The following is a 17,059-nucleotide window of genomic DNA, read 5'->3' on the forward strand; positions in this document are numbered from 1 at the left end:
CTTTTAAAGATAGAGACTGTGACTTTGGTATCTATTTTTTCTTTTTAAATATTTTATTTATTTATTTGAGAGAGAGCAAGGGAAACCATGAGCTGGGGAGTGACTTTGGTATCTATCATCAGAGTCAAACACAGGCTCTTCCAAACATGTAGGTCCTTAATAAAGATGTATTCAGGGGTGCCTGGGTGGCTCTGTGGGTTAAACCTCTGCCTTCGTCTCAGGTCATGAACTCAGGGTCCTGGGATCGAGCCCCACATTGGGCTCTCTGCTCAGCAGGGAGCCTGCTTCTCCCTCTCTCTCTGCCTGCCTCTCTGGCTATTTGTGATCTCTATCTGTCAAATAAATTAAAAAAATCTTTAAAAAAAAAGATGTATTAAAAAAAAAAGATGTATTCAAAGAAGAAATGAATGAATGAATGAGCTAGATTTTAAAAAGTAAACAGTATTTGGGGTGCCTGGATGGTTCAGTTGGTTGGGCATCCAACTCCTGATTTTGGCTCAAGTCATGATCTTGGGGTCGTGGGATCAGGCTCCATGTCAAGGACTATGCTCAAATAAATAAATAAAATCTTTTTAAAAAGGAGTAAGTAATACTTGTAAGAGAGAGAGAGAGAGTGGCATGCCGTGAAGAGAAAATAGTGTGAGCAGTGTCAATGATGTAGATGAGACTGCAGTTGTAAGCTGATTCTCATTCAGTCTGTAGATGACACAGGCTTGGAAAGGATAATGAAGATGTTGGATAATTGAATCAGCATCTAAAAATCTCAAAATATGGTGGGATGACAGTGCTCAAATCTAATAAAAATCCTGGCTTTGAATACTTGCAGGGCTCTATTAGGTGAAAGGTAGCCTGGGGCTCTGCGGTGGCTCGTGGAGTCACTCATGGGGCATGATCCCAGAGTTCTGGGATCAGGCCTGCATAGGGCTTCAGCCCCAAATCTGGCTCCCTGCTCAGTGGGAAGTCTGCTTCTCCCTCTGCCCCTCACCCCACTCTCTCTCTCTCAAGGAAATAAATCTTAAAAAAAAAAAAAAAAATGTGAGAGGTAGCCTACACTTAAAAAAAAATTCTAACAGTTCCAAATGAGAGCCAGTAGGGAGAATTTATAAGGAAGCAAATGATGTCATATTTATAGAACTATTAAATTGATATATTGCCTTAGGAGTAGTGAATTCTCTATTAAGTTTTAAGTATCAGGAATATTATAGAATTGTGCAGGATTTGGGCAGACCTTTCAACTCTAAACAGATGATTCTTTGTTGTTGAAGGGAATCATGTTTCAGCAGGGAACAAGATTAGATAACTAACTCTAATTCCTAAATTAGAGTTATATAGTAGTAAGAGAGCACTATATAGTAGCAAGAGAGCACTGTTCCTTGCAAAGCAGGAAAAGGTTTAAGGCTGAAAAGAAGGATGTGAAATTAAGAGCAAAGACAGGGATGAGGTAGCACTGAGTGTCTATGAACTCAGAAATGTGAGTAGGTAGTACTGGAAGTGGAGAGAGTCAGCATTGTTTGAACAGCAGCTGTGCGGCTCTTACTAGGCAGTCAGAGGGGAGTGACTGGGCAGTAGGGAGGGAAGACCTCAATGATGTTTGTGAAGATTACTAGTGAACCAGAGTTATTTAATTCTGCCACTTTCTTCTGAAATGCTCCCTGACTTGGAGAAAAAAATGGAAGAGTTGAGCAGTGGTGGTAATTCAGATTCCCAGATTGTCATGGTGAACTTAGTGGTGGAAGGTTAGGCAGGTGACAGTTCCTGGGGTATTAGTGATGGCAGCTTTAATTGCTTAACTGTGATGTCTAGCATAGACCAGGATAAGCTTAGATGCTTTTAATAAAAGGGATAAAATAAGAATGGAGTGATAAAGCTTGGGAATGATTAGGATGACTTTGTTTGAAGCAGGAATTCGTGACAGTGTGGTGGCTGGATATGAACTAGAGATGAAGTCAGTTGTGGATGATGCCAGAGGATGCGTGTGGAGATAGTAAATGTGAACTAAGTTGTTGGGAGGTTAAGGTAGATTTGCCATGTGGAGGAGGGCAGGCGCCAGGGAGTGGTCGATGACAGTGAGCATGATTTGAGCAAGATAATTAGGTGGGTGGCATAGGCTTCAAATAGAAGAAAAGGAGCAGGGCTGATGGATCATTGGTCTGGAAGTGCTCTGAGAATTGGCAGATGTGGGAGAAAGGGAGTCCTCTGCAGGATCAGGCCTTTGGAATAGTGATTCCCAAGTATTGGCAGTCATGTTTTTGTGAATGGGATGCACAAAACTGAGAATGGAGAGTATGCCTACAAAGAAGTGGCTCTGTAGGAATTATGGGAAGGAAGAGCTGGGGCAGGTGTGCAGTGGGTTAAACTGAGCAGCTTTCTGGGGTTGCCTGGTTGGTAATGGCTGCTACGGAAATGGGAGCTAGGGGTGGAAACCGGAATGGAGCAGGAGAGGGTGGGGGAGTAGAGCACTGGTCTGACAGATCCATAAGTGAAGAGGGAGATGATGGAATCTCCATAGTACGAGTGGCCCAAATGCCAAGTCCACTCAACCTCTTCTGCGGGTGGTGTTCACAACTTTGGCTTTTTGGAGGTTGCTTTGGGGGAAGTAGAGACTCATCCACTCTCCAGATTATGAAGCTAAAGAGACTTTGCCATGTCACGGTTTTTGAGGCTTATGATTCTGTCTAATCTATAAAGTGGCAAGATGGTCAGGAAAGAAGAGGAAGTTCAGACAGGCCAAATTTTCCCAGCAACATGGGTGTGTGGAAACTGTCTCCACGGTCCACAGAGAAGCTGGGCTGTGGATGAAGCAGGGGTAGGGGAACTTATCCGGGCCGTGCTAAGCCAATGCCTTCTCTGTGTTTGCTTTACAGATGAACGGGACCGTGTTCAGAAGAAGACTTTCACCAAGTGGGTCAACAAGCACCTGATGAAGGTAGGACTCCTTTGTAGCTGCTGCCCCAGCACCTCTGGCTGCACCTAAGCTGGATCTGTCAGTCCTTCTCTCAGAGAGTTCAGATTGCTTGTCATGTGCTTGATGCAGATACACATGTGACTTTTTAAAAATAACTAACATAGTCATAACCGTGTGGAAACTTGTACTGATCAGTTTCTTGGAGAGGATAGTAAGAAATGCCATTACCTCAGAACATGAAGGTTGAGGGTACCAGGGGGTGATTCTTGGATTCAAAGAATACTTTGTTCCAGCTTTACAAATTATTTTATAAGCTCCCTTCTTTATTTTCATTTCTAGATCTGATTACTGTGTAAAGATGGGGCAGAGTGGCTTTTGTTCTTTAAGTGCACAAATCTTAAATGTTTGGTTTAAGCTGTTTTTACATGTGTATTTACACCGTAAGCATCATGCAGTGTAAGACACAGAACACTTCCAGAACGGCTAGGGTTGGGGGAAGATTTTATTGTTTTTAAGTAGAGGAGAAACCAAGGCAGAGACATGTTAAAAGCCCACCTAAGGATAAGCAGTATGACTAATATGGCAGTCCAGATTTGAAAATAACATTTTTGAATAGTATATCATAATTACTCAAATACTTCACATAATTTTGAGTTATATTGATTACTGCTCTGGGAAAGGTCACCAGTGACCTCTTAATTGCCATGTCCAGTAGCCTAGTTTTATCTTCCTCTTATTTGGTTTCTCTACAGTATCTGATACTGCTGACTAACTTAATATCCCTTAAAACCCTCTCTTATGTTGACTTCTGAACACTGATTTTTCCTGAATTACCTCTTTTCTCTTGCTTGCTTGTTTGCTTTCTTTCTTCCTTTCTTTCTTTCAAGATTTTATCTGTTCATTCATGAGAGACAGAGGCAGAAGCTGAGGGAAAAGTAGGCTCCCCAAGGAGCAGGGAGCCCAATGCGGGACTCGATGCCAGGACCCTGGAATCATGACCTGAGCCAAAGGCAGACACTTAACCATCTGAGCCACCCACGCATCCTGTGAATGCCTTTTTCTTTCTCTGACTCCTCCATGTTGGTGTTTCCAGGGTCCTAACCTTACCCATTTTCTTGTTTTGTTCTCTACTCTTCTTTGGTAGTCTTGTGTTAGTCACAGGGATCATTTGTAGTGTGGAACACAAGGAAGCACAAGCAGAAAAAGTATGAGATGATCTCCTAGAATCTGGTGTCTGGATGGAGCAAGTTTTTATTATGAAAGCTAAGTATTATCAGGCAGCTACTCTCTGTTTTTATTGAGGCCTTGTGTTTTCTCATTTTTATTTCTTTCTGTATGTCTCCTACATTCATTGCTTCTGCCATTGCTTGTGTGGTGGCTATCTCTCAAATGGTGATGTAATTTGTGGCTACAGAATTCTGTAGACACAAAACACAGAAAATCTGATTGGCTGGGATGTTCTTTTCTTCCATGGGTCTGGTGTCCATCTGTAGCTCAGTAATCTATGGCTAGGGAGATGGTTACATAAATCAATATGGCTCCTGAGGGCCACTGTTTAATGGGGGCTTCTGGTGAGGGCAGTTTTCAAAATACAAGATCTGGATATGGACATAATGATAGAGCCATTTCCTGTGTTCTTTCCTAAGCCAAAGACAGTGTACTAGACACTTTCATCTAGATGTCACCCAGACATATCCATATTCAACACAGCACAAATTGCTAAATATTTTCATTCATGTACTTAGCTATCCAAATTAGGAATCTAGAACTATTTTCAGGCTGCCCATCATCTCCCTTGTCATCAGTTCCAATCAGTCACTTCTAGCTCAGAAAGATGCTTGTACCTGACTTTTCTCCTCAATCCCCATGACCTCTGCTCTAGTGCAGGGCCTTTTCAGCTTGCCTTGATCACTGTAATAGCTCCTAGTAGGGTTTTCTGTGGTAATACTGATAACACAAATAGTAGTAATAGTTTATTGAGTGCTTACCATAAAGCTGATGTTCTGGACTAGGTCCTCAACATGGATTAGCTTCTTTATTGCTCAGTGAACTTATTCTGTAGACTCTTTCAATTTTCCCATTTTATCAATGAGGGCAATGAACTTTAGAGAACTTAACTTCTTCAGGGTCACGCTACTAGAAAGAGGCAAAACTGAAATTTTAGAATTCAGACAACCTAAAGTATAGAACCTGTGTTCTTAATGTCTGCAGTAATGGCCTGGCTTCTGCCTGCCTTTCCATCCAAGCTCATAGCATCGAATTTCCCTTTTATCTCAGGCACTTGGTGAACCATGTGCCATGCTAAGAGCCATGTGCATGCTATTTTACAGCTGTATCCTTGCTCATGCTGCTCCCTCTGTGTGGAGCCTTCTCCAATCTCTGTTCTGCCTATGTAACCCCAACTGAACATGACCTCAATAAATACTTTCCTGAATCTTCCATATGGGAGTGACTATCCTTTTCTTATGCCCTCACCGTATTCCTTATGTACTTCTGTTATAGCACTTGTATATGTTCTATATCTTTCTGTTGATTTTAACTTGAAGGCAGATACTGTGTCAGGATAAAGTTAGCATCAGGATAAAGAGAAGGGAAGAGAGACAGCAAGAGAAAATGGCTATTTCCCTCTAATTCCTTCAAGATGTACCATTTGCTTCCAGTTTGATGACACAGAACTCTGTCATGATGCAGACTCCTTGACAACCTGGTTTCAAGCCCCCCGGCTTCATTTGCAGGCATTGTCCTCTATGTAGCCTGTGCTGGGCCCACATGAGATAAGTCACTGCTCCCTAAACACTGCATGCTTTCACACCTCTTTGCGTATTCATCTCTTGCTCCCTAGAATGCACATCCCAATCTCCTCTGCCTGGCCATCACCCACTTACCCTTCAAGGCCCATGTCCGATATCACCTTCCTGGGAATCTGACCTCTGATCCTCAGACTAAATTAATCTCAACTCTGTCTCTCTTCCACACCACTTTGAAGTGATGCCTTGTGTGTTCATGCGTTGCCTCCCCTATCAGCATGCTCACCGAGGGCTCAGACTGTATTGTACTACTTCCTCTACCAAATACTGCACCACAGATAGGAGAAATACCCAGGATTTGTTGCCGTGAGCAAATAATATTTCAATAGTGTTTTATAGCTTACAGAGCACATTCTTATCTGGCTTGATTCTTATGATAACTCTGAAGGCAGTAAAGGTATTTCACTCTCTCAGTTTTCCCAGCTAAGGAAAGTGAGAATTTGAAGGGGTAAAGTGACTTTCCCAAGATCATACGGCTAGTGAAGGAGAGAGCTAGGGACCACTCATGAGTATTATGATTAAAATTACTTGTTCTTTCTTCTAAAAATGCCCCGAACTTACTCTTTTGTGCCTCATCTCTAACAATTGGAAGATTTGAATTTATCCTGAGTCAGGCTGGTCTCCTTAACTTTGTAGTTGAACACAAATGCCCTGGCTCTCCGCTATTGCTGGTTGGATTTCTGCCTCAGTGCTGCGTGATGACAGGAGGCCCAGGGAGGGAGAAACGAGATGAACACAACAGAGCATTGTTAGAAATTGGAGGCCAGCCAGAGCTTTACTTCAGTCCCTGGCTATTTTTCCTCTCTTCTCAGACCCTCAGCCCTAGAGTTGTGATGGCTTTTCTCATCTTGGGATATTTCAGAGAGAGGGATTCACGGCTAATCAGAATCATTGTGCCATGCTGGCAGTCTTTGAACTTTGGACTGAGAAATAGGGACCGAGATTTGTTTTTTTGTAATCCAGGCATCCCTTGCTGTGCTCCCCAAGTACACCCAGATTTATGTGGCCATTGGCAAGTAGATGGATATGAGATCAAAGCAACAAGCCTTTCAAGCTCTGGATTCAGTTGACCTGGGATCTCTTGGATCCCCAGCTGTCTCTGTGGGAAATAGTTTGTTGTGGCTTAGCAAATTAATTCCTCTTTATTAGTCAAGAACATTGTTGGTCCAATCTTAAAAGAGGTTTTTTTTTAAGACCACTGACATCTGTAATATATAAATAACCTAATTTAGAACACAAGTCTACAAACTGAAGTGTTCTGGACATATGCTAGAACAGTCAGAAAGAGAAATCTAGAGGGGCACCTGGCTGGCTCAGTCAGTGGAACTTGTGACTCTCATTCTTAGGGTTGTGGGTTTGAGCCCCATGTTGGGTGTAGAAATTATTTTAAAATGTAAAAAAAAAAAAAAAAAAAAGAGAGAGAGAGAGAGAGAAATCTAGAGTTTTATTACTTAAAAAAAATTTTTTTTTTAGTTTGGTTCTGTGTGGGGCTTGAACTCACAACCACAAGATCAAGCTTGGCATGCTTTACTGACTAAGCCAGCCAGGCACCCCCCAAAATCTAGTTTTTAAATGAGGTTTTATTTAAATATTTATATCATGTCCCTAGGTCCAGGTAGCTGATAAAGTTTATGCCCTCAGAGAGAACTCCCAGAAAGGATGAGAGAACTGAGCACTTGAGTCCTTAAGGAAGAGAAATGCTTTCTCTGATCAGTTCTTGTTGACTTCAGAAGGTATAGGTAGAAAGGAGAGGCCAGTATTTAGTCTAGCAATCTAGAAGCTACTGGTCTTCCTGGAATTTCAGTTAAGAATTCTAGGTAGGTATACAGGAAAAGTTTTCCAACTCCGAATTTTTACTCCAGACCTTCTCAGCTTTTCTTTGTGAGGCTCCCTAGTTGGACATGAATTGGTAGGTAGCTGTAGTGATCCTGGGCACTACTGTTCTGCCATAGCCTTGAGACAGCTCACCTTAGCACTGCATGGACTTTCACACGCCTTTGCTTATTGGCCTCTGTGTGAAAGGTCAGAAGGAGACTGGCAGTGGATTTTCATTTAAGGATTGACAGAGTAGTGCTAGTGCTGTTTAGACCCAGAGGGGAGGAGCATTGGCTTTGTTGTGGTGGTGGTTCCCGTGCCTGGATCTGAGTTTTCAGGACCTGATTTCACTCTAGACACCTCTCAACCCCTACTGAAAGTTTTGGGCCTACCTTTGGACTGGATTTTCTATTCCCTGCACCTAAGCACCCTCACTGCCTGTTATAGAAAGCTGCCCTTTGTGGATTCTAGAATCATCCTCATCTTCAGAGACCCTTTGTGAGTCAGGTGTGGCAGGTGTCACTCACTTTTAGTTTCAATTTAAGGAATTCTCCAAACAGAGAGACAATAGAATTCTTACTGGCAAAGAGTCCCTCTGCTCATCCCAATAAGTTTCCATCCTCTACTGATTCCCTGCATTTGAGCATCGTTTTTTCACAGGCAAAAAGTCTGGGACAACTGCACTCTGTTTTTTAGCATTAACATTTCCACTTTTTAAACATTTTTTAAGCATTAGTATTTTTAGCATTAGCATTTAAGCTTTTCCTTGAGGATAAATTTAGCCATTGAATCAATATGGAATTCCCCTCTTACAGTTTAGAAATCTACAAATTCAGAAATCCATTTAAAGTTACTAGGCTCATTCTCACTTACTCTGTACCTTTTATAAATGTAGATGAGAATAAACAACATATTCTTTTCTTTAAAACTTTCTCCTCTGACCTGTTTATTGCTCTTCAACATAGTTTGGGTCAAGGACCTAGAGCTGCTTGTGTTTCTTTTTAAGTTTTAGAGGAAAGCTTTTCTTGATGAGGTTTGCTACAAGTGTCAAAGAATACCAAGTGGCAGTCCTTGGTTCTTTTTGGAGGAGAGGAGGTCCCCTTAATATGTTCTTTCTACCCTTCTGGCATCATGGAGGCCTTGTGAAGGGAAAGAACACTGAACTTGGAGTCAGGAGATGGTGACGGGACACTTCCCAGCTCGATGATCTCACACAGGCTACTTACCTTCTCCAGGCAATGCTTTCTCATCTGCCACCTGTCTCCTTGGGCTAGATTCTGATTCCAAGTACTTACATTCCAAGTACTTAATTTATTCCTTTCGCTAAATCCACTCAGAAGTTGGGGGAAGCTGTTTGTTTTTCTATAACTTCACATTAATCTTTTATTTATTTATTTATTTTCAGTAAGCTCTACACCCAACATGGGGCTTGAACTCACGACCTCAAGATGAAGAGTTGCATGCTCTACTGATTGAGCCAGCCAGGGGCCCATAACTTTCAAGTTAATCTTTACCTTGGCTTATTAATGTGCAAGAATTGAGGAGGACTGTCCTGGGTGGACTTGATCCCTCAAAATTTAGTCATCCCCCCCCCCATTTATTTATTTATCTATCTATCTATCTATCTATTTATTTATTTATTTTTAAGAAGATTTTATTTATTTATTTGACAGATAGAGATCCCAAGTAGGCAGAGAGGCAGGCAGAGAGAGAGGAGGAAGCAGGCTCCCTGCTGAGCAGAGGTCCCAATGCGGGGCTCGATCCCAGGTTCTGGGATCATGACCTGAGCTGAAGGCTGAGGCTTTAACCCACTGAGCCACCCAGGCACCCCTCATTTGTTAATTTTTTTAAAATAGCTTTTTTGAGATTTAATTCACATATCCTACAACTCACCTATTTAAATAAATACAGTTCAGTGACTTACAGTATATTCAGAGTTGTGCAACTATCACCATAATCCATTCTAGAACATTTCATCACTCCAAAGGAAACCCTGTACCTTTCAGTCATCCTGCCAACCCCCACATACCTTCCCCAGCCCCAACCACTAATCTACTTTCTGACTCTATAGATTTGCCCATTCTAGACATCCTTTATAAATGGAATCATACACTATGTGATCCTTTTCTTTGTAACTGGCTTCTTTTACTTAGTATAGAGTTTTCAGAGTTCATCCACATGATAGCATGTATCAGTATTTAATTGCTAAGTAATATTCCATTGTATGGATGTCCCACATTTTGTTTATCTCCAACAAATACCCATGCTATTCTGTCAAGAAAAAGATGAGTCAACCACTTCAACTACCCGGGTCTTTGCCTGTTTGCACTCCCTCTGAAAATCACTGTCAACATTAGTGAATGTCTCGAAAGAATATATGTAAATGGCTAATAAACCCAGGAAAAGGTGCTCGATATCATTAGCATGTGGAAAATGTAAATCAAAACCACAGAAGATACAGCTCCCCACCCAACAGGAGGACTATAAGCAAAAAGACAGATTATCAATTTATCAATTTATAGACATTTGAGTTATTTTCACTTTTTGGCTATTATGAATAAGAAACGCTACAAAGATTCATTCAGGTACACATTTTTTTCCTGAACGTATATTTTCTGCTCTCGTATACACCTGGGAGTGGAGTCATTGGGTTGTATGACCACTTGTGTTCAGCCTTTTGAGGAACTGTCAGACTGTTTTCCAAAGCAGCTGTACCATTTTACATCTCTACCAACAATGTATGAAGGTTCCAGCTGCTCTACATCCTTTGTCAACAGTTATAATCTGTCTTTTTGCTTATAGTCCTCCTGTTGGGTGGGGAGCTGTATCTTCTGTGGTTTTGATTTACATTTTCCACATGCTAATGATATCGAGCACCTTTTCCTGGGTTTATTAGCCATTTACATATATTCTTTCGAGACATTCACTAATGTTGACAGTGATTTTCAGAGGGAGTGCAAACAGGCAAAGACCCGGGTAGTTGAAGTGGTTGATTCATCTTTTTCTTGACAGAATAGCATGGGTATTTGTTGGAGAGAAACATACATATTGATGATTCTTGAGCAGTTTTAGCTTCGCCTGGCTACCTCTAAAACATCTGATGCTTGGCTCACTGGATTTTTTCTTGTCTTTCCTTTCCCTTTTCTAGTCTTACTGAGACAGAAATGACATACATCACTGTATGAGTGTAATGTGTACAGTGCATTGGTTTGGGTTACATATATTATGAAATGATTAGCAGTAAGTTTAGTTAGCATCTATTGTGTTATATGAATATGATAAAAAAGGGAAAGCAGAAAAAGAAAAAGTACTTTTTTCCTTGTGATGACAGCTCTTAGGATTTCATATATATCATTCAGCAGTGTTAACTATTAGATGCCCCCCCATCCCCGCTTTTTTTCTTTTCCTTAAGAGATTTGTGGAAAATTTTGGAGGCAGCTTAGTGTTTACAGTAGAGGTAAAGATTTTGGAATGGGGCAGACCTGGATTTTATTGGCCTGGCCATTTACTCGCAGTGTGATCTTGGGATATGAATTGAGCCCTCCAAATCCCATCTCTGTATCTGAACATTTTCTGACGCAGAAGCATAGTAAGTGTCAGTTGGTACTTGATCCTGCTCCAGGCAGAGCTGCATCCAGTATGCTTTAGAAATTAACCTTGTTCTCTGTTACTAAAAATTCTCCAGGGAAAAAATGCACCCCTCCCTTCCCCATTACCTGTCTTTTTAGTTTTTCATAGTTATTTAGTCATTATAATGAGAGAAAGACTGAGATAATAAATTAGTCTCAGCAAAGTTTCTTGTAAGGTGGTTGAATTTTTCTGTTCACAGGTGTAAAACATGATTGGAATTTTTAGAAGGAGATGTTGAGTCCTCATTGTGAAATTAACTTTATATTTCAAAGTACCTCTTTTTCTTTTCAGTACTCTGTAGTATTTAGTGTCCTGTTGATAATATGATCTCACTTGGTCCTCATTCCCATTATAATTTATTTAAATAATTATTCAGTGCCCATTCCTGATTTGAATGCCCTATGCTCAGGTCTTATCTATCAAAATAAAAAAAGTCCCTCATTGTTGTCCCTTCTCTTTATAACTTAATACAAAGTATTTAATATATTCTCTGCAATTCATTTATAATCTGATTTCTATTATACCACTCTCTAGAAAATGAGTCTCACAAAAAAAACACCAGTATTTGTTAAGACCTATCTTGGTCTTCTTCATGCTTGTCCTAGAGCATTTGATACTGGTGATCATCCATCCCCTTTCTCCTTGATTACCATTTCTTGTTTGTTTTCCTACCTCTTTCCCTGCCCTTTTCTGCCCCCTATGCTTTGTTAATTGCTTTTCCATCTCCTGCCTTCCAATTTTGGCTATTCCCACAGGCTTAGTCCTCAGCACTCTGCTCTTCTTTCTTGCCCCTAACCCAGAAAGGCCAACATTTCCCACGTCTTTAGCTAGCTAGCACCTCTATTCATATGACTTCTAAACTTAAGTTCTCAGCTGACCCAAATTGAATTCCGGTATTTTCAGCTGCTTCTAGAACATTACCATTTGTTGCTCCTTTGCTGCTTTTTTAAATTCAGCATATTTAAAATCAAACTTTTTGGGGGTACCTGGCTGGCTCAGTGAGTGAAAGCCTCTGCCTTCCGCAGGTTGTGATCCTGGGGTCCTGGGATCAAGCCCCGCATCGGGCTCTCTGCTCAGTGGAGAGCTTGCTTCCTCCTCCCTCTCTCTCTCTCTCTCTCTGCCTGCCTGTCTGCCTACTTGTGACCTCTGTCAAATAAATAAATAAAATCTTTAAAAAAAAAAACGAACTTCTCAGGGCACTGGTTGGCTCAGTCAGTGGAATGTACAGCTCTTGATCTTGGGGTTGTAGGTTTGAGCCCCATGTTGGGTGTGGAGATTGCTTAAGAATAAAATCTTAAAATTTTTTAAATTAAAAAAAAATATATTGAATTTTTCAAACCACTTTCTTCCCAACCCTCATGACCCGCTTATTTCTGTTAGTGGTGCACTGTGGTTTTGAAACCTTAGACCCGTTTGAGGGAGAAGTCTTGAAATCTTGGAGCCAGCTTACATGGGCTCACAAGAGCTGAATACTAATTTTGTGAGCTGGTTGCTAAGCACAGCCATTATGAAAAATTAAATTATATAAACTTACAATTAAATAAATTATTTCTAAAATAAAGGTAATAAATACTCAAAACACATCACCTCATAATTATTTTACTACTTGTTAATATTATCTACACTCCTGACATTAATTATGTTAATTATGTCTGACAGAAAAGTATATAATGGTGTGCTGTTGTATATTTCTTTCCAACATTGCAGTTAGTGATATTATATTAGTGGTTGGAAATTGGTCATGGTGGGAGTATTTATTTATTTATTTATTGTGGTGGGAGTATTTAAACTACAGAAATCAACAAATGCTACAAGTCTGAGCTAGATGTGTTACTTTGTCTAAGACTTAAAGTGGTGGAGGAAATGTTAATATTGCTGGTTAAAATAAAAAAATATGTTATATCTATGTTCATATTGTGAATAGCACAAAAATTAAAGAAATATTCCCTCAGTTTTTGAAAGCTGTTACCCAATTCATTGTGAACCATTTTCTCCAACTGGGTAATCTACCTATCACCTTCTTAATCCTTTATTCACAAAGGACAAACGCTCATACCTTCCCCTCACATTTCCACCTCATATCCTCATATTTCCAGCTCTGTACCTTGTCTTCTGTGATTTTTACCATCTTCTTTCTGTCAGAACATTTTCTAATCCTTCCAGGGGGTCCCGAGTGGCTCAGTTGGTTAAGCATCTGACTCTGGATTTCAGCTCAGGTCTTGATCTCAGGGTTGTGAGATTGAGCCCTGCATCAGGCTCTGTGCTCAGCACAGAGTCTGCTTGAGAGTCTCTCCCTTTCCCTCTGCCCCTTCCCCAGGTGTGCTCACTCTCTCTCTCTGTCTATCTAAAATAAATAAGTAAATAAATAAAATGTTAATGCGCCTCCCTCCAGCCCCGAGTCTTTCCAGTTCTTTCTCTTCCAGGAAGCCTCACCAGCTAATTCCAGCCTTTATCTCCCCCCACCCAATGTAATCTCTACACTCAATGTGGGGCTGTAACCCACGACCCCAAGATCAAAGTCACATGCTCTACCCACTGAGCCAGTCAGGCACCCCATTGCCATGATCTTTTCTGACTCCCATTCTGTTTGGAATGCTAGAATATTATAACTGGAAATGCCGACTATACAGTTTTTCATTCAAATGTGAAATCCTAGTATCCTGGTCTATGCTTGAAAAAAGCCGCTACTTCTGAAAGTAGCCCTTTTTATTGTTGTCTAAAGAACAACTTATGTTGAAAATGAATCTGCTTCCTTATACTTGCCACTTGCCACTGATTCTGCATTGTGTCACTCAGTGAAGTTGTCACTGGACTTGGAACGAACCAGAACACCTATTGCCACTTCCTGCAGTTATGTGACCTTAACTTCTCAAAGCCTCAGTTTCCTCAGTTCCTTCAGGGCACTGAATAAACTTCATGGGGCATTTGTTTGGATTAAATAAATAAAATGAGATTATGGCTGATTGTAAAATCATATTGGAAAATGCATATTGTAAAATGGATTGTAAAATGCATATTGGCTGATTATAAAACATAGCAGTTAATGGCAAAGACTAAATTCAGAGAAAGCCCAAACTGAGGCCTGTTTTTCCACTTGTGACCTTGGGCAAATTACTTAACCTCTGTGCCTTGTTGCCTCATGTGTAAAATAGGAGTATTACCTACCTTATCAATGTGAAAGAGAGGAGATCATGTGCACAGCATTCAGCATGGTGTTTGACATTAACCACATATTTTCCCAAAGTTAGATCTGTTTTCCCATATTTTCATTTATAAAATTGGAATTTTTTTTTTTCACAAGGAAAACCACCCTCAAAAGGTTTTTTAATTTATTTTGAGAGAGGGTGAGTGTAAGTAGGAAGGGCAGAGGGAGGGGCAGAGAATCTCAAGCAGACGCTATGCTGAGCATGGAGCCAGATGCTGGGCTCGCTCTCATATCCCCGAGATTGTGACCTGGGCTGAAAAAAGAAATATTTGATAAGAGAGAGGAGTTAACATATAGGTACACCCTGTGAAACACTGGGTACCTAGCATTTTTGTTTCTTTTGCATTCTGGAAGGTTTTTCTTTTTTTTTAAGTTTTTATTTATTTACGTAATCTCTGCATGCAGTGTGGGGCTTGAACTCACAACCCTGAGATCAAGAGTTGCATGCTGTTCCAACTGAGGCATCCAGGTGCCCCTGGAAGGCTTTTCTGATTCTGACTGGACTCATCTGTCTGTTATTGGCCATTGTATCACATTTTTGTCCAAAATAATTCCTGAGAGGTTTCAGGATGATTGACTCTCCCTCCACTTGCCCAGACTTTCTAGAACATTATTCACAGTTGGCTATAGTATGTAATGGATCTGGCTTCAGTTTTTAAAACACATATATTTCTGTTAAGTGTAACTATTTCATATGTATTGTAATCCAAACTGAAAATTTCTGAATTTTATTATTGTTTCCTGTTTCAAAGTCTTTAATCTGTGTTTACCTAGAACCAGAAATTCTTGGGTAACTAATAAAAAAATTCAAGATCAAATAAAAGTCAGTCTGTTTCATTCTCATCCACAGGTCCGCAAGCACATCAATGATCTTTATGAAGATCTGCGGGATGGCCACAACCTGATCTCTCTGCTGGAGGTCCTCTCGGGCATCAAACTGGTGAGTTTCTCCCTTCTTATGAATGCAGCCCTATTAATGACCTACTGTTCCATCTTGTTGAATGCCAGGACTGGCCACCACTGCCTGCTCTCGGTTATGTGGGAGGAAGAAGTAGAAGACATTACTGGTGGACTTAGTTTCTAATTCAGACTGTTTTAGAATGATATAATTTTCATCTTAATGGGAAATGATGTATCATATTCTCATTTCTTGATGAAATCAGGTATCTGTTTTATTTCTTTCATATCTGCATTTTTTTCTCCTTACTTGTTCCTTATCTGTTTGTAGATAGAGTATTTCAGGAACAGTAGATTCACATTAAAAGATTTTTTAGTAAGGTGTATTTTTCATTCTAGAGTTTTATTTCTCATCTATATAGCCTCCCCTCCTTTTCCGTCTACTCTGAATTGTTTTATTCTCTGTATTCAGCTAAGGATATGGAGTTCACATTTAAAATCTCAGAGTTATTTTTAGAGTAATTTAGAGTTATTTTTTGGAATTCACCTCACTTTCTTCCTTCTTTGATTCACTGAGTCTCACAGGTTTGGAAAAGTACTAAAGTTGGTATGTGACCACAGCCCTGGATATGCAGTACGTTTGAGTTCCTTGAATAGTTAAACATGCCTGCCTCCTCCCAAACGTGTTAAACATTTCTTTAGTGGGAAACACCTACATACCTGAAGGCAGATCTTGCCTGGGCTTCTTTGCTTGTCAGATGATAGTTCTTGTACTTGGTTTGTTTGAGGGATCAAAATAACCCCACTTGTGGGCTCTTTGTTTTGTATATTTGAACCTGATGGAAGCAGGGGAATCCTATGCAGTTTGTGTTCTGCCTCTAGTGTCATAGACAACGTAGTTTTCATTCAAAAGAGTCCAGCGCTGAATACTGGAAACATCTCTGGGGAGTGAAAGAACCGAAATCCAGCCCACTCACTGCCTTTGGTGAATTCTTAGTCATTGTTTGCTGTGTTTCTAGAAGGAAATTTGGCACATTAAATTTCACTCCTTAAGGTAATATTCAGTTTCTTCAAGGTTTGGGTCTTGGCTTCCCATGGCCCCTTTGTTTTGGGTTCTCATCTTTTTTGTCTTAGAATAGAATTACTTTTATAATTTTTTTTTTAAAGATTTTATTTATTTATTTGACAGAGAGAGATCACAAGTAGGCAGAGAGGCAGGCAGAGAGAGAGAAGGAAGCAGGCTCCCTGCTGAGCAGAGAGCCCAATGTGGGACTTGATCCCAGGACCCTGAGATCATGACCCGAGCTGAAGGCAGCAGCTTAACCCACTGAGCCACCCAGGCACCCCACTTTTATAATTTTTAATGGACAAAATTGACAGACATTTTTATTAGCACAGCTGCTACAAGTGAATTCCAGTTCTTATCTGGCCTTCAGTTATAAATCTCATAAGTAATCAAAATGTCACTTTCACATTCCTGGACTTTATTCTTTAGCACTCACAAAGTTGCATTTTGGGCATTTTAGCTGGGATATATGATTAACTCATAGTGATTTTTATATTGAAAATGATTCTTTTTGGGACACTGCTTACAAAAACAGGCTGAAAACACTCCAATCTAATTTCTTTGCCCAACCTTTGGAAACCTGCAGTTTCTTTATGGAGTATTCATAGGGTGTCATCTTTTCACTGAGAACCATCCAGATATCTCTTCCACATTTATTCTCACAGTCTCTTTCTCCTTTAGTTAATTCACAAAAAGAGAGGGTGGGTGGCCAGGGAGAATTGAAGATTTGTTTT

At 40.3% G+C, this 17,059-nt stretch overlaps 1 protein-coding gene across 25 annotated transcripts in view; it reads left to right on the forward strand.

Moving 5' to 3' along the window:
- MACF1 (microtubule actin crosslinking factor 1) overlaps positions 1-17,059 on the forward strand; it is a 339,595-nt gene that overhangs the window by 124,507 nt on the left and 198,029 nt on the right. For all 25 annotated transcript variants that reach the window (XM_082686968.1, XM_082686965.1, XM_082686964.1 and 22 more), the window contains 2 exons: positions 2,865-2,926; positions 15,213-15,302. In XM_082686968.1, the coding sequence (XP_082543094.1) occupies positions 2,865-2,926; positions 15,213-15,302 (152 nt within the window). The remainder of the gene's footprint in view (positions 1-2,864; positions 2,927-15,212; positions 15,303-17,059) is intronic.

The sequence above is a fragment of the Mustela nivalis genome, assembly GCF_964662115.1.
Source record: "Mustela nivalis genome assembly, chromosome: 10".
NCBI classification, from domain to species: domain Eukaryota; kingdom Metazoa; phylum Chordata; class Mammalia; order Carnivora; family Mustelidae; genus Mustela; species Mustela nivalis.